This window comes from Hyla sarda, unplaced genomic scaffold, assembly GCF_029499605.1.
Source record: "Hyla sarda isolate aHylSar1 unplaced genomic scaffold, aHylSar1.hap1 scaffold_59, whole genome shotgun sequence".
Taxonomy (NCBI): Eukaryota; Metazoa; Chordata; class Amphibia; order Anura; family Hylidae; genus Hyla; species Hyla sarda.
Genome location: NW_026610603.1, coordinates 584,641 through 607,512, shown reverse-complemented (window position 1 = coordinate 607,512; position 22,872 = coordinate 584,641). Strand labels below are relative to the sequence as shown.

Sequence of the window (22,872 nt, the reverse complement as noted above, 5' to 3'; positions counted from 1 at the left end):
GCCACTTCACCTTCTCCTGTGCACTATACTCTCACATACAGCCACTTCACCTTCTCCTGTCCACTATACTCTCACATACAGTCACTCCACCTTCTCCTGTCCACTATACTCTCACATACAATTACTCCACCTTCTCCTGTCCACTATACTCTCACATACAGCCACTTCACCTTCTCATGTCCACTATACTCTCACATACAGCCACTCCACCTTCTCCTGTCCACTATACTCTCACATACAGCCACTTCACCGTCTCCTGTCCACTATACTCTCACATACAGCCACTCCACCTTCTCCTGTCCACTATACTCTCACATACAGCCACTTCACCGTCTCCTGTCCACTATACTCTCACATACAGCCACTTCACCTTCTCATGTCCACTATACTCTCACATACAGCCACTTCACCTTCTCCTGTCCACTATACTCTCACATACAGCCACTTCACCTTCTCCTGTCCACTATACTCTCACATACAACCACTTCACCTTCTCCTGTCCACTATACTCTCACATACAACCACTTCACCTTCTCCTGTCCACTATACTCTCACATACAAACACTTCACCTTCTCCTGTCCACTATACTCTCACATACAGCCACTCCACCTTCTCCTGTCCACTATACTCTCACATACAGCCACTTCACCGTCTCCTGTCCACTATACTCTCACATACAGCCACTCCACCTTCTCCTGTCCACTATACTCTCACATACAGCCACTTCACCGTCTCCTGTCCACTATACTCTCACATACAGCCACTTCACCTTCTCATGTCCACTATACTCTCACATACAGCCACTTCACCATCTCCTGTGCACTATACTCTCACATACAACCACTTCACCTTCTCCTGTCCACTATACTCTCACATACAGCCACTCCACCTTCTCCTGTCCACTATACTCTCACATACAGCCACTTCACCGTCTCCTGTCCACTATACTCTCACATACAGTCACTTCACCTTCTCCTGTCCACTATACTCTCACATACAGCCACTTCACCTTCTCCTGTCCACTATACTCTCACATACAGCCACTTCACCTTCTCCTGTCCACTATACTCTCACATACAGTCACTTCACCTTCTCCTGTCCACTATACTCTCACATACAGCCACTTCACCGTCTCCTGTCCACTATACTCTCACATACAGCCACTTCACCTTCTCATGTCCACTATACTCTCACATACAGCCACTTCACCTTCTCCTGTCCACTATACTCTCACATACAGCCACTTCACCTTCTCATGTCCACTATACTCTCACATACAGCCACTTCACCTTCTCCTGTGCACTATACTCTCACATACAGCCACTTCACCTTCTCCTGTCCACTATACTCTCACATACAGTCACTCCACCTTCTCCTGTCCACTATACTCTCACATACAGCCACTTCACCGTCTCCTGTCCACTATACTCTCACATACAGCCACTTCACCTTCTCATGTCCACTATACTCTCACATACAGCCACTCCACCTTCTCCTGTCCACTATACTCTCACATACAGCCACTTCACCTTCTCATGTCCACTATACTCTCACATACAGTCACTCCACCTTCTCCTGTCCACTATACTCTCACATACAATTACTCCACCTTCTCCTGTCCACTATACTCTCACATACAGACACTCCACCTTCTCCTGTCCACTATACTCTCACATACAGACACTCCACCTTCTCCTGTCCACTATACTCTCACATACAACCACTTCACCTTCTCCTGTCCACTATACTCTCACATGCAACCACTCCACCGTCTCCTGTCCACTATACTCTCACATACAGCCACTTCACCTTCTCCTGTCCACTATACTCTCACATACAGCCACTTCACCTTCTCCTGTCCACTATACTCTCACATACAGCCACTTCACCTTCTCCTGTCCACTATACTCTCACATACAGCCACTTCACCTTCTCATGTCCACTATACTCTCACATACAGCCACTTCACCTTCTCCTGTCCACTATACTCTCACATACAGCCACTTCACCTTCTCCTGTCCACTATACTCTCACATACAGCCACTCCACCTTCTCCTGTCCACTATACTCTCACATACAGCCACTTCACCTTCTCCTGTCCACTATACTCTCACATACAGCCACTTCACCTTCTCCTGTCCACTATACTCTCACATACAGCCACTTCACCTTCTCATGTCCACTATACTCTCACATACAGCCACTTCACCTTCTCCTGTCCACTATACTCTCACATACAGCCACTTCACCTTCTCCTGTCCACTATACTCTCACATACAGCCACTCCACCTTCTCCTGTCCACTATACTCTCACATACAGCCACTTCACCTTCTCCTGTCCACTATACTCTCACATACAACCACTTCACCGTCTCCTGTCCACTATACTCTCACATACAGCCACTCCACCTTCTCCTGTCCACTATACTCTCACATACAGCCACTTCACCTTCTCATGTCCACTATACTCTCACATACAACCACTTCACCGTCTCCTGTCCACTATACTCTCACATACAGCCACTCCACCTTCTCCTGTCCACTATACTCTCACATACAGCCACTTCACCTTCTCATGTCCACTATACTCTCACATACAACCACTCCACCGTCTCCTGTCCACTATACTCTCACATACAACCACTCCACCGTCTCCTGTCCACTATACTCTCACATACAGCCACTTCACCTTCTCCTGTCCACTATACTCTCACATACAGCCACTTCACCTTCTCCTGTCCACTATACTCTCACATACAGCCACTTCACCTTCTCCTGTCCACTATACTCTCACATACAGCCACTTCACCTTCTCATGTCCACTATACTCTCACATACAACCACTCCACCGTCTCCTGTCCACTATACTCTCACATACAGCCACTCCACCTTCTCCTGTCCACTATACTCTCACATACAGCCACTTCACCTTCTCATGTCCACTATACTCTCACATACAGCCACTGCACCTTCTCCTGTCCACTATACTCTCACATACAGCCACTTCACCTTCTCCTGTCCACTATACTCTCACATACAGCCACTTCACCTTCTCCTGTCCACTATACTCTCACATACAGCCACTTCACCTTCTCCTGTCCACTATACTCACATACAGCCACTTCACCTTCTCCTGTGCACTATACTCTCACATACAGCCACTCCACCTTCTCCTGTCCACTATACTCTCACATACAACCACTCCACCATCTCCTGTCCACTATACTCTCACATACAGCCACTTCACCCTCTCCTGTCCACTATACTCTCACATACAGCCACTCCACCTTCTCCTGTCCACTATACTTTCACATACAGCCACTTCACCTTCTCCTGTCCACTATACTCACATACAGCCACTTCACCTTCTCCTGTGCACTATACTCTCACATACAGACACTCCACCTTCTCCTGTCCACTATACTCTCACATACAGCCACTTCACCTTCTCATGTCCACTATACTCTCACATACAGCCACTTCACCTTCTCCTGTCCACTATACTCTCACATACAATTACTCCACCATCTCCTGTCCACTATAATTGCACATACAGTCACTGCACCTTCTCCTGTCCACTATACTCTCACATACAACCACTTCACCTTCTCCTGTCCACTATACTCTCACATACAATTACTCCACCATCTCCTGTCCACTATAATTGCACATACAGCCACTCCACCTTCTCCTGTCCACTATACTCTCACATACAACCACTTCACCTTCTCCTGTCCACTATACTCTCACATACAATTACTCCACCATCTCCTGTCCACTATAATTGCACATACAGCCACTCCCCCCTTCTCCTCCACCTTTTCACTGCTTGTAGAACCACTCCCCCCTTATCCTGTCCACTATACTCTCACATACAGCCACTCCACCTTCTCCTGTCCACTATACTCTCACATACAGCTACTCCATCTTCTCCTGTCCACTATACTCTCACATACAGCCACTTCACCTTCTCCTGTCCACTATACTCTCACATACAATTACTCCACCTTCTCCTGTCCACTATAATTGCACATACAGCCACTCCCCCCTTCTCCTCCACCTTTTCACTGCTTGTAGAACCACTCCCCCCTTATCCTGTCCACTATACTCTCACATACAATTACTCCACCTTCTCCTGTCCACTATAATTGCACATACAGCCACTCCCCCCTTCTCCTCCACCTTTTCACTGCTTGTAGAACCACTCCCCCCTTATCCTGTCCACTATACTCTCACATACACTCACTCCATCTTCTCCTGTCCACTATCCCCTTACATACACCCACTTTATCTTTTCCTGTCCACTATCCCCTCACATACACCCACTCCATCTTCTCCTGTCTACTATCACCTCACATACACCCACTCCATCTTCTCCTGTCCACTATCACCTCACATACACCCACTCCATCTTCTCCTGTCCACTATCACCTCACATACAGCCACTCCATCTTCTCCTGTCCACTATCACCTCACATACACCCACTCCATCTTCTCCTGTCCACTATCACCTCACATACAGCCACTCCATCTTCTCCTGTCCACTATCCCCTCACATACACCCACTCCATCTTCTCCTGTCCACTATTCCCTCACATACAGCCCCTCCATCTTCTTCTGTCCACTATCACCTCACATACACCCACTCCATCTTCTCCTGTCCACTATCACCTCACATACACCCACTCCATCTTCTCCTGTACACTATCCCCTCACATACACCCACTCCATCTTCTCCTGCCCACTATCACCTCACATACACCCACCCCATCTTCTCCTGTCCACTATCACCTCACATACAGCCACTCCATCTTCTCCTGTCCACTATTCCCTCACATACAGCCACTCCATCTTCTCCTGTCCACTATATTGTCACATACAGCCACTCCATCTTCTCCTGTCCACTATATTGTCACATACAGCCACTCCATCTTCTCCTGTCCACTATTCCCTCACATACAGCCACTCCATCTTCTCCTGTCCACTATATTGTCACATACAGCCACTCCACCTTCTCCTGTCCACTATCCCCTCACATACACTCACTCCATCTTCTCCTGTCCACTATCCCCTCACATACACTCACTCCATCTTCTCCTGTCCACTATACTCTCACATACAGTCACTTCACCTTCTCCTGTCCACTATACTCTCACATACAGCCACTTCACCTTCTCCTGTCCACTATAATTGCACATACAGCCACTCCCCCCTTCTCCTCCACCTTTTCACTGCTTGTAGAACCACTCCCCCCTTATCCTGTCCACTATACTCTCACATACAGCCACTCCACCTTCTCCTGTCCACTATACTCTCACATACAGCCACTTCACCTTCTCCTGTCCACTATACTCTCACATACAGCCACTTCACCTTCTCATGTCCACTATACTCTCACATACAGCCACTTCACCTTCTCCTGTCCACTATACTCTCACATACAGCCACTTCACCGTCTCCTGTCCACTATACTCTCACATACAGCCACTTCACCTTCTCCTGTCCACTATACTCTCACATACAGCCACTTCACCGTCTCCTGTCCACTATACTCTCACATACAGCCACTCCACCTTCTCCTGTCCACTATACTCTCACATACAGCCACTCCACCTTCTCCTGTCCACTATAATTGCACATACAGCCACTCCACCTTCTCCTGTCCACTATACTCTCACATACAGCCACTCCATCTTCTCCTGTCCACTATACTCTCACATACAGCCACTCCATCTTCTCCTGTCCACTATACTCTCACATACAGCTACTCCATCTTCTCCTGTCCACTATACTCTCACATACACTCACTCCATCTTCTCCTGTCCACTATCCCCTTACATACACCCACTTTATCTTTTCCTGTCCACTATCCCCTCACATACACCCACTCCATCTTCTCCTGTCTACTATCACCTCACATACACCCACTCCATCTTCTCCTGTCCACTATCACCTCACATACACCCACTCCATCTTCTCCTGTCCACTATCACCTCACATACAGCCACTCCATCTTCTCCTGTCCACTATCACCTCACATACACCCACTCCATCGTCTCCTGTCCACTATCCCCTCACATACACCCACTCCATCTTCTCCTGTCCACTATTCCCTCACATACAGCCCCTCCATCTTCTTCTGTCCACTATCACCTCACATACACCCACTCCATCTTCTCCTGTCCACTATCACCTCACATACACCCACTCCATCTTCTCCTGTACACTATCCCCTCACATACACCCACTCCATCGTCTCCTGCCCACTATCACCTCACATACACCCACCCCATCTTCTCCTGTCCACTATCACCTCACATACAGCCACTCCATCTTCTCCTGTCCACTATTCCCTCACATACAGCCACTCCATCTTCTCCTGTCCACTATATTGTCACATACAGTCACTCCACCTTCTCCTGTCCACTATACTCTCACATACAGTCACTGCACCTTCTCCTGTCCACTATACTCTCACATACAACCACTTCACCTTCTCCTGTCCACTATACTCTCACATACAACCACTCCACCGTCTCCTGTCCACTATACTCTCACATACAGCCACTCCACCTTCTCCTGTCCACTATACTCTCACATACAGCCACTTCACCTTCTCATGTCCACTATACTCTCACATACAGCCACTGCACCTTCTCCTGTCCACTATACTCTCACATACAGCCACTCCACCTTCTCCTGTCCACTATACTCTCACATACAGCCACTTCACCTTCTCCTGTGCACTATACTCTCACATACAGCCACTTCACCTTCTCCTGTCCACTATACTCTCACATACAGCCACTTCACCTTCTCCTGTGCCCTATACTCTCACATACAGCCACTTCACCTTCTCCTGTCCACTATACTCTCACATACAGCCACTTCACCGTCTCCTGTCCACTATACTCTCACATACAACCACTTCACCTTCTCCTGTCCACTATACTCTCACATGCAACCACTCCACCGTCTCCTGTCCACTATACTCTCACATACAGCCACTTCACCTTCTCCTGTCCACTATACTCTCACATACAGCCACTTCACCTTCTCCTGTCCACTATACTCTCACATACAGCCACTTCACCTTCTCCTGTCCACTATACTCTCACATACAGCCACTTCACCTTCTCATGTCCACTATACTCTCACATACAGCCACTTCACCTTCTCCTGTCCACTATACTCTCACATACAGCCACTTCACCTTCTCCTGTCCACTATACTCTCACATACAGCCACTCCACCTTCTCCTGTCCACTATACTCTCACATACAGCCACTTCACCTTCTCCTGTCCACTATACTCTCACATACAACCACTTCACCGTCTCCTGTCCACTATACTCTCACATACAGCCACTCCACCTTCTCCTGTCCACTATACTCTCACATACAGCCACTTCACCTTCTCATGTCCACTATACTCTCACATACAACCACTTCACCGTCTCCTGTCCACTATACTCTCACATACAGCCACTCCACCTTCTCCTGTCCACTATACTCTCACATACAGCCACTTCACCTTCTCATGTCCACTATACTCTCACATACAACCACTCCACCGTCTCCTGTCCACTATACTCTCACATACAACCACTCCACCGTCTCCTGTCCACTATACTCTCACATACAGCCACTTCACCTTCTCCTGTCCACTATACTCTCACATACAGCCACTTCACCTTCTCCTGTCCACTATACTCTCACATACAGCCACTTCACCTTCTCCTGTCCACTATACTCTCACATACAGCCACTTCACCTTCTCATGTCCACTATACTCTCACATACAACCACTTCACCGTCTCCTGTCCACTATACTCTCACATACAGCCACTGCACCTTCTCCTGTCCACTATACTCTCACATACAGCCACTTCACCTTCTCCTGTCCACTATACTCTCACATACAGCCACTTCACCTTCTCCTGTCCACTATACTCTCACATACAGCCACTTCACCTTCTCCTGTCCACTATACTCACATACAGCCACTTCACCTTCTCCTGTGCACTATACTCTCACATACAGCCACTCCACCTTCTCCTGTCCACTATACTCTCACATACAACCACTCCACCATCTCCTGTCCACTATACTCTCACATACAGCCACTTCACCCTCTCCTGTCCACTATACTCTCACATACAGCCACTCCACCTTCTCCTGTCCACTATACTTTCACATACAGCCACTTCACCTTCTCCTGTCCACTATACTCACATACAGCCACTTCACCTTCTCCTGTGCACTATACTCTCACATACAGACACTCCACCTTCTCCTGTCCACTATACTCACATACAGCCACTTCACCTTCTCCTGTCCACTATACTCACATACAGCCACTTCACCTTCTCCTGTCCACTATACTCACATACAGCCACTTCACCTTCTCCTGTGCACTATACTCTCACATACAGCCACTTCACCTTCTCCTGTCCACTATACTCACATACAGCCACTTCACCTTCTCCTGTGCACTATACTCTCACATACAGACACTCCACCTTCTCCTGTCCACTATACTCTCACATACAGCCACTTCACCTTCTTCTGTCCACTATACTCTCACATACAGCCACTCCACCTTCTCCTGTCCACTATACTCTCACATACAGCCACTTCACCTTCTCATGTCCACTATACTCTCACATACAGCCACTGCACCTTCTCCTGTCCACTATACTCTCACATACAGCCACTTCACCTTCTCCTGTCCACTATACTCTCACATACAGCCACTTCACCTTCTCCTGTCCACTATACTCTCACATACAGCCACTTCACCTTCTCCTGTCCACTATACTCACATACAGCCACTTCACCTTCTCCTGTCCACTATACTCTCACATACAGCCACTCCACCTTCTCCTGTCCACTATACTCTCACATACAGCCACTTCACCTTCTCATGTCCACTATACTCTCACATACAGCCACTTCACCTTCTCCTGTCCACTATACTCACATACAGCCACTTCACCTTCTCCTGTCCACTATACTCTCACATACAGCCACTCCACCTTCTCCTGTCCACTATACTCTCACATACAGCCACTTCACCTTCTCCTGTCCACTATACTCTCACATACAATTACTCCACCATCTCCTGTCCACTATAATTGCACATACAGTCACTGCACCTTCTCCTGTCCACTATACTCTCACATACAACCACTTCACCTTCTCCTGTCCACTATACTCTCACATACAATTACTCCACCATCTCCTGTCCACTATAATTGCACATACAGCCACTCCACCTTCTCCTGTCCACTATACTCTCACATACAACCACTTCACCTTCTCCTGTCCACTATACTCTCACATACAATTACTCCACCATCTCCTGTCCACTATAATTGCACATACAGCCACTCCCCCCTTCTCCTCCACCTTTTCACTGCTTGTAGAACCACTCCCCCCTTATCCTGTCCACTATACTCTCACATACAGCCACTCCACCTTCTCCTGTCCACTATACTCTCACATACAGCTACTCCATCTTCTCCTGTCCACTATACTCTCACATACAGCCACTTCACCTTCTCCTGTCCACTATACTCTCACATACAATTACTCCACCTTCTCCTGTCCACTATAATTGCACATACAGCCACTCCCCCCTTCTCCTCCACCTTTTCACTGCTTGTAGAACCACTCCCCCCTTATCCTGTCCACTATACTCTCACATACAGCCACTCCATCTTCTCCTGTCCACTATACTCTCACATACAGCTACTCCATCTTCTCCTGTCCACTATACTCTCACATACACTCACTCCATCTTCTCCTGTCCACTATCCCCTTACATACACCCACTTTATCTTTTCCTGTCCACTATCCCCTCACATACACCCACTCCATCTTCTCCTGTCTACTATCACCTCACATACACCCACTCCATCTTCTCCTGTCCACTATCACCTCACATACACCCACTCCATCTTCTCCTGTCCACTATCACCTCACATACAGCCACTCCATCTTCTCCTGTCCACTATCACCTCACATACACCCACTCCATCTTCTCCTGTCCACTATCACCTCACATACAGCCACTCCATCTTCTCCTGTCCACTATCCCCTCACATACACCCACTCCATCTTCTCCTGTCCACTATTCCCTCACATACAGCCCCTCCATCTTCTTCTGTCCACTATCACCTCACATACACCCACTCCATCTTCTCCTGTCCACTATCACCTCACATACACCCACTCCATCTTCTCCTGTACACTATCCCCTCACATACACCCACTCCATCTTCTCCTGCCCACTATCACCTCACATACACCCACCCCATCTTCTCCTGTCCACTATCACCTCACATACAGCCACTCCATCTTCTCCTGTCCACTATTCCCTCACATACAGCCACTCCATCTTCTCCTGTCCACTATATTGTCACATACAGCCACTCCATCTTCTCCTGTCCACTATATTGTCACATACAGCCACTCCATCTTCTCCTGTCCACTATTCCCTCACATACAGCCACTCCATCTTCTCCTGTCCACTATATTGTCACATACAGCCACTCCACCTTCTCCTGTCCACTATCCCCTCACATACACTCACTCCATCTTCTCCTGTCCACTATCCCCTCACATACACTCACTCCATCTTCTCCTGTCCACTATACTCTCACATACAGCCACTTCACCTTCTCCTGTCCACTATAATTGCACATACAGCCACTCCCCCCTTCTCCTCCACCTTTTCACTGCTTGTAGAACCACTCCCCCCTTATCCTGTCCACTATACTCTCACATACAGCCACTCCACCTTCTCCTGTCCACTATACTCTCACATACAGCCACTTCACCTTCTCATGTCCACTATACTCTCACATACAGCCACTTCACCTTCTCCTGTCCACTATACTCTCACATACAGCCACTTCACCTTCTCCTGTCCACTATACTCTCACATACAGCCACTTCACCTTCTCCTGTCCACTATACTCACATACAGCCACTCCACCTTCTCCTGTCCACTATACTCTCACATACAGCTACTCCATCTTCTCATGTCCACTATACTCTCACATACAGCCACTCCACCTTCTCCTGTCCACTATAATTGCACATACAGCCACTCCACCTTCTCCTGTCCACTATACTCTCACATACAGCCACTCCATCTTCTCCTGTCCACTATACTCTCACATACAGCCACTCCATCTTCTCCTGTCCACTATACTCTCACATACAGCTACTCCATCTTCTCCTGTCCACTATACTCTCACATACACTCACTCCATCTTCTCCTGTCCACTATCCCCTTACATACACCCACTTTATCTTTTCCTGTCCACTATCCCCTCACATACACCCACTCCATCTTCTCCTGTCTACTATCACCTCACATACACCCACTCCATCTTCTCCTGTCCACTATCACCTCACATACACCCACTCCATCTTCTCCTGTCCACTATCACCTCACATACAGCCACTCCATCTTCTCCTGTCCACTATCACCTCACATACACCCACTCCATCGTCTCCTGTCCACTATCCCCTCACATACACCCACTCCATCTTCTCCTGTCCACTATTCCCTCACATACAGCCCCTCCATCTTCTTCTGTCCACTATCACCTCACATACACCCACTCCATCTTCTCCTGTCCACTATCACCTCACATACACCCACTCCATCTTCTCCTGTACACTATCCCCTCACATACACCCACTCCATCTTCTCCTGCCCACTATCACCTCACATACACCCACCCCATCTTCTCCTGTCCACTATCACCTCACATACAGCCACTCCATCTTCTCCTGTCCACTATTCCCTCACATACAGCCACTCCATCTTCTCCTGTCCACTATATTGTCACATACAGCCACTCCATCTTCTCCTGTCCACTATATTGTCACATACAGCCACTCCATCTTCTCCTGTCCACTATCCCCTCACATACAGCCACTCCATCTTCTCCTGTCCACTATATTGTCACATACAGCCACTCCACCTTCTCCTGTCCACTATCCCCTCACATACACTCACTCCATCTTCTCCTGTCCACTATCCCCTCACATACACTCACTCCATCTTCTCCTGTCCACTATACTCTCACATACAGCCACTCCATCTTCTCCTGTCCACTATTACCTCACATACAGCCACTTTACCTTCTCCTGTCCACTATCCCCTCACATACAGCCACTTTACCTTCTTCTGTCCACTATCACCTCACATACACCCACTCCATCTTCTCCTGTCCACTATCACCTCACATACACCCACTCCATCTTCTCCTGTACACTATCCCCTCACATACACCCACTCCATCTTCTCCTGCCCACTATCACCTCACATACACCCACCCCATCTTCTCCTGTCCACTATCCCCTCACATACACTCACTCCATCTTCTCCTGTCCACTATACTCTCACATATACTCACTCCATCTTCTCCTGTCCACTATACTCTCACATATACCCACTCCATCTTCTCCTGTCTACTATACTCTCATATACAACCACTCCATCGTCTCCTGTCCACTATCACCTCACATACAGCCACTCCATCTTCTCCTGTACACTATACTCTCATATACAACCACTCCATCTTCTTCTGTCCACTATCCCCTTACATACAGCCACTCCATCTTCTCCTGTCCACTATCCCCTCACATATACCCACTCCATCTTCTCCTGTCCACTATCCCCTCACATACAACCACTTTATCTTCTCCTGTCCACTATACCCTTCATCTTCTTCTGTCCACTTTACTCTCACATACAGCCACTCCACCTTCTCCTGTCCACTATCACCTCACATACAGCCACTCCACCTTCTCCTGTCCACTATACTCTCACATACAGCCACTTCACCTTCTCCTGTGCACTATACTCTCACATACAACCACTTCACCTTCTCCTGTCCACTATACTCTCACATACAGCCACTCCACCTTCTCCTGTCCACTATACTCTCACATACAACCACTTCACCTTCTCCTGTCCACTATCACCTCACATACAGACACTCCACCTTCTCCTGTCCACTATCCCCTCACATACAGCCACTCCATCTTCTCCTGTCCACTATCACCTCACATACAGACACTCCACCTTCTCCTGTCCACTATCCCCTCACATACAGCCAGTCCACCTTCTCCTGTCCACTATGCCCTTCATATTCTCCTGTCCACTATCCCCTCACATACAGCCACTCTACCTTCTCATGTCCACTATCCCCTCACATACAGCCACTCTACCTTCTCATGTCCACTATACTCTCACATACAGCCACTCTACCGTCTCCTGTCCACTATCACCTCACATACAGCCACTCCATCTTCTCCTGTCCACTATCACCTCACATACAGCCACTCCACCTTCTCCTGTCCACTATCACCTCACATACACCCACTCCATCTTCTCCTGTCCACTATTCCCTCACATACAGCCCCTCCATCTTCTCCTGTCCACTATCACCTCACATACAGCCACTCTACCTTCTCCTGTCCACTATCACCTCACATACAGCCACTCTACCTTCTCCTGTCCACTATCACCTCACATACAGCCACTCTACCTTCTCATGTCCACTATCCCCTCACATACAGCCACTCTACCTTCTCCTGTCCACTATCACCTCACATACAGCCACTCTACCTTCTCATGTCCACTATCCCCTCACATACAGCCACTCTACCTTCTCCTGTCCACTCTGCCCTTCATATTCTCCTGTCCACTATTCTCTCATATACAGACACTTCACCGTCTCCTGTCCACTATCACCTCACATACAGCCACTTTACCTTCTTCTGTCCACTTTCACCTCACATACAGCCACTCCATCTTCTCCTGTCCACTATACTCTCACATACAGTCACTCCACCTTCTCCTGTCCACTATCACCTTACATACAGCCCCTCCATCTTCTCCTGTCCACTATGCCCTTCATATTCTCCTGTCCACTATTCTCTCATATACAGACACTTCACCGTCTCCTGTCCACTATCACCTCACATACAGCCACTTTACCTTCTTCTGTCCACTTTCACCTCACATACAGCCACTCTATCCCATTCTATCACTCCACATTATCCTTTCCTCACTAATTACTACTTAAGTTATTGTAATGTTTTATTTAATAATCACATACTCCACCCTGTTCTGTTTATAAGTGCTCATCCTTGCACTCTTGTACTTTTAGTAGAGGCGGTGGAAGGAACTGCACTTGAATTGGACAATGCTGCAGTTCCTTATACTACCACTACTAAAAGTATGGTACATGCAAGATTAAAAGTAATAATAATAACTATAATATGCAAGAATGAGCACTTTAAAACACTGAAGATTCTGTAGTGCTTGCACGTAGATGCAGCCTCTTCAAACCGCTGATCGGCAGAGTGTCGGGAGTCAGTCCCCAAACAATTAAATACTGATGTCCTATTTGGAGAATAGGCAATCACTTTTAAAAGGTTAGTTAACCCTTTTAAAACATGAGCCAAGGCCTCACCTCATAAATTCTCAATTTTCTATTAATATTATGACATGACAAAACTCACTCCACCAGGGCTGCGAGGTGGTGAGAAATTGAAGAGGGGCCTGTCCTGCTCAGTTACATCATCCAGGAAGCTGAAGAAGGTGTCCTGTTCTTGGTCAGTTCTGGCTCCATAGCGTTGCATGCCCTCTGTATTCTGCATTTCATAGATGTTACATCCTCCCCACTTCATTGTCTTCAATCTGCAAGAGATGAAACTCAGTTGTTGTACCCAGTGTGCTCTATGGCAGCTCTATGGAGTTGTAGAAGTTGTGATGTTCTGTATTGTCATTTTATCATGCTATGTGGTTGGTTGGTGCTGTATCCTTGCAGTTTGTATGTTCTGTTGTGTTATGCTCTATAGTTGTATTTTTTTTTGTGTGTTTATAGTTGTTTGGGTATTATGGTTGAATAACAATTTGTAGTTGTATTTCTTTGTGCATTTTTACTCTCTCTCTCTGCAGAATACCAGTAATAACCCTAGTTATAACCTCTATAAGTCCCAGTTAGCGGTTGCAAAATAGTCTTTTAACTGGCCTCTCCTTATGTATGGTACCATAGGTCTGTCCCTAGGCAAGGCCCAGTGTCAGGCTGGTAAAAAATTATCACAAATCCACAAAAGCCCACAACTTATGATTTCCTCCCTCTCTATGCAAGGCTGAACATGTTATGAAATATACCACCACCATGGAACAGGTTCCTTCTCTGTCAAGGTGACAGGTGAGATAAATCATACTCATACCTAGATGGCAGAAGACTGGAGACAAGGTATTTACTGCATTCCAGAGCTTGTAGAAGGGACTTTGGTATTTGCTCCCTGAGGCTTCTAAAATACCAGTTTGTAGAATGACAAAAATGAATTTTGCTTCCAGGTGTGGCAGCTGAGGACAGATGATGGAGGATTCATCTTAAAATAAATGCACTGTAGATTACACAGACTGGGACTGTTCCAAAGCAACCATTAGTATGAAGCCCCTACTGATCATGTGCCCTGTAAGAACTCTTCTATCATCAATACAAATCACACAGCATACTAGGTACCACAAGGTCGGCGACTGTGACATTTCTTCTTGCCATCATAAACATTGTATTGTACCTCCAGGAAATATTACCTGTGTACAATGAGCCAAAATTACTATTGCAAATGTGCAAGAATTCGGGCAAATTGCCCTCCAAAAAAGTGGCTTACATGACTTGCACCAAAACTAACATGGGTTTTAGTCACTTTTCTCAATATGCGGCGTGGCTGAGTTGAAAGTCGGCTTGGACGTGCATGTCTGGTCTAAACAGCCTAACGATGAACCATATTTATGAACCAGCCTGAGCCACTGTGATAAGCATGCACTGGATATTAGACAGTATTATTAAATCTGGGCCGCTCCCATCCCAGCATCAAAAATGCAACATACAAACAGCTCCAAATTAAAAAGAATGCTGACAAATGCGCATCACATGTATCTGTACAGACAAACAGATTTATGCCTGCCCTTATCTAACTTTAAAACATGCAACTTTAGGGAGTGTTGGCAGAGGTTAGCTTGTGCCATGTGCAGGAGAAATACTGGGCTGTGCACCTTCAAGCCTGTCTGCATTCTCCAGAGAATCCACACTGTGCCTTAAATGAAAATTAAGGCTTTCCTCTTATCTCTGACCACCTATAAAGTTCTGGGCAGCTGTCTCTTGCATTTTTACTAATGTATGTACACAGTGCTCCATCCTGAATGTAATCTCCCCCTTCCTTTAGATTGGCAGCAGCAGTTCAGAGTAACCACTCCCTTGCTGTGCTGCTTCTGTTACTTTCACCTTTGCTCACAAGACACCTTGTAAACCCACTGCATCAGTAACCCCTTCTCCCTTCACATGCAATCTAAACAGTACAGCACCAGTTTATTCAGTTAAGTGCACTTTCATCAGCACTATGTCATAACATAGCAGTAAGGAGTAGGTGCTGTGTTTGGTCAGACAACTAAGGAAGGAGGTAACTATGTGTACTACTATCCCAATTCCAGCAATAAGAACACTTAAGTCACCTTGTCACTACTCTGAACTAACAGAACCATGCAGGACTTTGAAAATCTTACTAAAAAACATGTGTGTTTAAAATTTGCACATGTTCGGTCTCACGCCTCATGTATGTTATTTAGGGCTGTAAAGCCTATGTTGCTGTCCACTATAACAGAGGTGCAGAACATTATGGGGCTATACTTTATAAGCAACAGATTAAAGCTTTAATTCTTCTCAGATAAGCAAAAGAGAAGTAAATAAGAAGAAAAGCAACAAAAAGATACAAGAAGATTGTTCAGAAATGATGAACACAATGTTAAAAAGCAGCCAGGTGCAGAGAAACAATCAGTACTGGGCACTGCTGAACCAAACAGAGACACATATCCATATGCATCAATAACAGTAGACTCAAGCGGTGCTTCAAACATCACAGGAGATAAATCAGTAATATAAGGGTGCGTTCACACTGCGGAATCTTGGCTCGCTAAATTCAGAGAGCAGAGATTCCGCCTGGCGGCAGCTGCCGAAGAGACTTCAGCGCTAGGGCCGCGGGGCACTGAGCAAGCACCATTGACGGCTGTGCGGTGCTCGCGGAATCTGCGCAAAGAATGAAGATGTTCTTTCTTTGCGCTAAACAGTTGTCCACCGCTGAAATTCCACAGCGTGAACGGGTCTTGTGGAGACCCTTTTACACTAATGTTAAGTTCACACCGCGGAATTCCGTAGTGTGAACAAACCCTAAAGAAGAAATAAACGGAGCACTAACCCGATAACTCGTCAAACACTCATCGGCTTTATTGAATTATCCAAAGCAGACACATTAGGACGGCAAGTCCTGTGCAGGGAGATGGAGCTGGACAGCCCCATATTAGGGGGTAATACGAGGGGCAATAATGTTTTCTGTCAGTGGACACTTCTTTCGGCCATGACGTTACTCCATAGTTGTATGTATAGACAAAGGGCCCAGGGTGACCATAGTGACAGGGAACAATGGGAAATACAGATAAAATATAAAAATATAGCACAAATTATAAAGAGACAGTAGTGATATTAGATGAATGCAGATAAATCGTTACACTTGTAAACCCCAATGGGCCCCAAGCATTACATCTAGTAATCCAGATGTAATCTAGTAATCTCAACAAACAAATGTGAAGTCTCTCCTTTAGTAGACTGACTTCACTCACTCAAGGAGGGCAAATGTGAGTTTGGGTGCATTCACATCACATTTTGGCTATATGGCAGCTGTATCCAGTTAGAAAATGTAAAAACCAGCCGCTGCTGTATCCCCACCATACCCCATTCACTTCATTGAGCCGGACGGAGTCAGCTAGTGACTTTGGTTAGCTAATTTTTTAACTGTATCAGTTTTGTTACTGGACTATAAACCATGACAAACCATGCAACAATACCAGATACAGTACAAAAATGAGCCATCCAGAGTCCCTAGCTGACTCCGTCTGGATCATTATAGCCAAAATGTGGTTGTCACGATTCGGCAGGCTGGAGGTGGATCCTCTGTGTCAGAGAGGGATTGGCGTGGACCGTGTTGGTGGACCGGTTCTAAGTAGCTACTGGTTTTCACCAGAGCCCGCCGCAAAGCGGGATGGTCTTGCAGCGGCGGTAGCAACCAGGTCGTATCCACCGGCAACGGCTCAACCTCTCTGACTGCTGAGATAGGCATGGTACAAGGGATAAGGCAAGAGCAAGGTCGGACGTAGCAGAAGGTCAGGGCAGGCAGCAAGGATCGTAGTCAGGGGCAACGGCAGGAGGTCTGGAACACAGGCTAGGAACACTCAAGGAAAGGCTTTCTCTGGCACAAGGGCAACAAGATCCGGCCAGGGAGTGCAGGGGAAGTGAGGTATAAGTAGGGAGTGCACAGGTGGAAACTAATCAGGGAGATTGGACCAGGCACCATCATTGGTGCACTGGCCCTTTAAATTGCAGAGACCCGGCGCGCGCGCGCCCTAAGGAGCGGGGCCGCGTGCACAGGGACAACACAGACGGGGAACGGGTCAGGTACGGGGACCGAGATGCGCATCGCGACCTGACCGGAGCGCTGCGAATTAAAGAACGCTGCGAGCGCTTCGGGGAGGAGCGGGGACCCGGAGCGCTCAGCGTAACAGTGGTTTGAATGCACCCTTCATTGGGATTGCCCTTGTGACATTCTCTAATATGTGTGATACGAGAGACCGGTCCTAAGCGAGGATAGGTGTTCTATAATATCTGTGCTTTCATTTCTTTTTTTTTCCCTAGAGGGACAAACCAAGGTATACACAATATATAGTGGTACTACAAGATATAAACTGGTTAACAAAGATGTTTTTCACCTTTCATAATAAAATTACGATCACCAAACCTTTTTTCTGAAGTTTTGTTATTTATTTTATATTTCAGTGCATTCTCTTCATTGTTTCATAAAAAAAATATATAAAAAAAAATCTGCAAAACTTGTTTCTGTATTCTTCCACACTATGAGTATTTAATCTACACATTGTAGGTAGTATTGTACATAGGGACAGGCATGCACTGAGATACTTATAGGTGGCTCTGAACATAATACAGCTAATACAAAGATAGATCTCTGTCAGGATCCGGACTGGTATGCGGAGAGTACACTGGTGGTGGATCCTCTGTGTCAGTGAGGTGATGGTGTGGGCCATACCAGGGGAACAGAATCTAAGGGGTTACTGGTTTTCACCAGAGCCTGCCGCAAAGCGGGATGGACTTGCAGCGGCAGGTAACCCCCAGGTCGTTCCACCCGATAGCGACTCAACCTCACTGACAGCTGAGACAGGCGCGGTACACAAGGACTAGACAGAGGCGAGGTCGAGACGTAGCAGAAGGTCAGGGCAGGCAGCGAGGTTCGTAGTCAGGGGCAACAGCAGAAGGTCTGGGTACACAGGCTTGGGAACACACAATAACGCTTTCTCAGTGCACAAGGCATCAAGATCCGGCAGGGAACGGAAGGGGAAGCAGACTTTTATGCACAAGGAACAGATGGAAGCTGATTAGACTGATTGGGCCAGGCACCAATTAGCGGTGCGCTGGCCCTTTAAATCTGAGAGCCCCGGCACGCGCGCGCCCTAGAGAGCGGGGCCGCGCGCACCGGGACCCAGCAGGAGATCGGGACAGGTGAGTGGGACGGGCACAACAGAACAGCGTCTCCAGTCAGCGCTGCTGACCAGAGCGATGCAGGGCAGAGGACGCCGCGAGCGCTCCAGAGGGGGAGGGGGACCCGGAGCGCTCGGCGTAATAATCTCACATTTTTAGTGGAGGAAATAAGTCCACGTTCAACCAACCTATGACACCTGGGAGTAGTATCGATAGTATTGAGGGTTGTCCATGCCTTAATATATCATAGAGCACCCCAAATAACACCTCTGGTGAAAAAGCTCCAATTGCTTGGTTAGGCACATAAAAAGAATTGCGAAAAGCGGACAAAGGTTGTTGCAGTGTGGAGTACAAAAGCATCTAATGATGAAACTGATTGGCATCTAAATGATGGATCTACATACATCAATGTTTCTGACAATCCTATGACACGTATTGTGGACAAACTAAGATCTTCACTTAGACAACATGTAGAGAAGGGGGTATTGTTGTCAAAAACAGCAGAAAGCTTATTCCCACTACACCACAGCCAGACAAAAAGTACACAAATCCCAGAGCCAGACAAAAAGTACACTTCCCAAAGTACACAAATCTTTTAAGAAACCTACAGGGTGTCCCCCAGTTGCAGGAATAGTGACGGCCACCAAATTCATTTCCAGTTATTTTTAATGGCTTATAGCTCCCCTCCTAAAAAGGATTCCTTCCCTACTAAGGGATACTAGTGAACGTCTCACGGCTTTCTAGGATTTCCTCTGGGCGGTCACATACAAACTTGTTTCGTACAGTTTCTCTCTACTACAGATAAATCCCCTTATTGTATACATTTTGTCTATGAGGCTTTGTTTTTCATCCCCACTAATAAAAATTTTTACATGGCAGACAGGCACGTCCATTTCCTGTTCTAATGCCAATATTTTTTTTGCCTATTTTTGAACAGGGTTTTATTTTTTCCAGTAATAACCCTTTTGTCTGCCATGTAAAATACTACCTATGATATATGGACAATATACTCATGGGACAATACACAAACAAGCTTCATAGATTTTGTTGACTATTTTAATAAAGAGAACACGGTCAACATTCTGTTTGCCAGACAGTTGGGAGGTAAATCTCTCAATTTTTCAGGCTTGACATATCAGAAAATGTACTTTAGGTTACCACAAGGCTATAGCAAAAAACTCCCTTCTCCATTATGTGGTATGGGGTGTGAGATGCAGGGCAGATGGAATTACCCTAGGGGCAGATGGCATTAACCCCTTGTATTCGTGATGCCTGGGCGTGGTTTATCCTCTATACCACCCAAAGGTATTCCGCTGGATCCTGGGCTAGGCATGGGGGCAATAATGACTCAGACGCCAAGTTACGGACAACGGTAGCTTTACTGAGTGACAGATGGTACAGTCTATACAGGGTAGCGGGGCCCACGGAGGTGACCAGTGACTTCAGAGACCTTAAGGGCTTGCTGGGACTTGCAGTGGTTTTGGACAATTTAGTGCAGGCCACGTTGACTTGACAATAGATGGCAGTGACTGACTTTACTGGAGACTGACTAAGCTGTGACTTTATCTTACTTGTAGACTTGTAACTTGTGGCTGCAGACTTGACTTGAGGCTCCGATGACTCCAGACTCTTAGGCTCAACTGCACCTCAGCAAAGACTCAGGAACTAAGAGAGAGAAGAGACTCCTCCCGGGGCTTTTATGGGGGAGACTCTGGTGGGGTCCCATTGGTCCCTTATACCTCCTGGGTAAAAATCACATGGCAACTCACATGACAACTGATGATCACATTTTAACCTTTGCTAAAGATAGAACATTCTTATATACATAACATAGGGGATAATATACAATTACAGTAGAACAGATGGAGGGGGAGCCCTGGGGACACTGCAGGGAGGCTGCATGACAGGGCAGCAAGGGTACGGGGTAACACCTCCCATACTGGGCCATCACAATTACAACAAGCTCAACCTTCAGTACATTAAAAATAGCATCCCATAAAGCCAGTTTCTTAGATTAAAAAGGGTTAATAGCACAAAAAAACTTACATGCAAAAAGCTAGTGAGCTGAGTGTTCATTTGAAGCAAAAGGAAAATTGGTCGGGGAAATGTGCCCCCAGGGGAAACTTTCCTTGCAGAAATTGTACAATATGGCAAAACAAAATATCATTTTTAGAGATATTTTTTGTTAACCTGTTTATATCTTGTCAAACCACATATGTTGTGTACACCTTGGTTTGTCCCTGCGGTTATTTTTATGTGGGGAAAACAAAAAAGAAATGAATGCACACGGATAAGAGAACGACTCTACTCACTCAGAACTGATGTGGGAGCCATTTGTTTCATTACACATATGAAAGCATATCATGAGGACAATCCCACTGGATTCATCAGCCTTGAGCAAGTGGAGTCTATTCCTTGAAGAAAGAAGACTCTAATGGTACCCCCTTATTACATGGGTGTCCAGCTCCCTCTCTCAACACAGGAATTGCCATTGAAATGTGTCTTCTATGGATAATACAATAAAGGTGATTAGAGTGCTCTGGCCATTTCTTCTTTATATTACTGAAAAGCCTTAGCTGCAGCTAGAATGTCATTCACGTGATCAGCAGATGTGGAAATCATCCTGACAACCTCCTATGGCATCTCATTATTAGTATGAATCACTCCCTTTATGGGACACGTGCCTATTATCAAACAATCTACCTTTATCATCTTACATGTCACAGAGATGAGGATGAGCTGGACACAGCTCTCCTTCTCACATGGTACTGTCCCGTATTGAAGATTCTGTGACCTCAGACAATGTCTAAAGGTGCCAATAAACCTTCAAAATCTATGAGCCGCTTGTCCAGTCAATAACAATTCCCCCACTTACACATGAATGTTTGGTTTGGCTCAACATCCATGTGTTCTGAATACAAATGGGATAGGCAGGTGAAATACAACATGCCAGATCCTTCTCTCCACTGACATCATCAGGGCAGAGTTGGGAGGCCACCATAGACATTAGACCAGTGTTTCCCAACCAGAGTGCTTCCAGCTGTTGCAAAACTACAACTCCCAGAATGCCCGGACAGCCGTTGGCTGTCCGGGCATGCTGGGAGTTGTGGTTTTGCAACAGCTGGAGGCACCCTGGTTGGGAAAAACTGCATTAAACTGTTACCAGTTCCCGTAAAAAAACACAAACAAACAATTATCACTTACATGTGTGGGGGCCTTAAAGGGG

General features: G+C 46.6%; 1 protein-coding gene across 3 annotated transcripts in view; it reads right to left on the bottom strand.

Moving 5' to 3' along the window:
* LOC130340387 (uncharacterized) overlaps positions 1–22,872 on the bottom strand; it is a 106,471-nt gene that overhangs the window by 56,249 nt on the left and 27,350 nt on the right. For all 3 annotated transcript variants that reach the window (XM_056554171.1, XM_056554173.1, XM_056554172.1), the window contains exon 6: positions 14,554–14,731. In XM_056554171.1, coding sequence (XP_056410146.1) covers positions 14,554–14,731 — 178 coding nt within the window. The remainder of the gene's footprint in view (positions 1–14,553; positions 14,732–22,872) is intronic.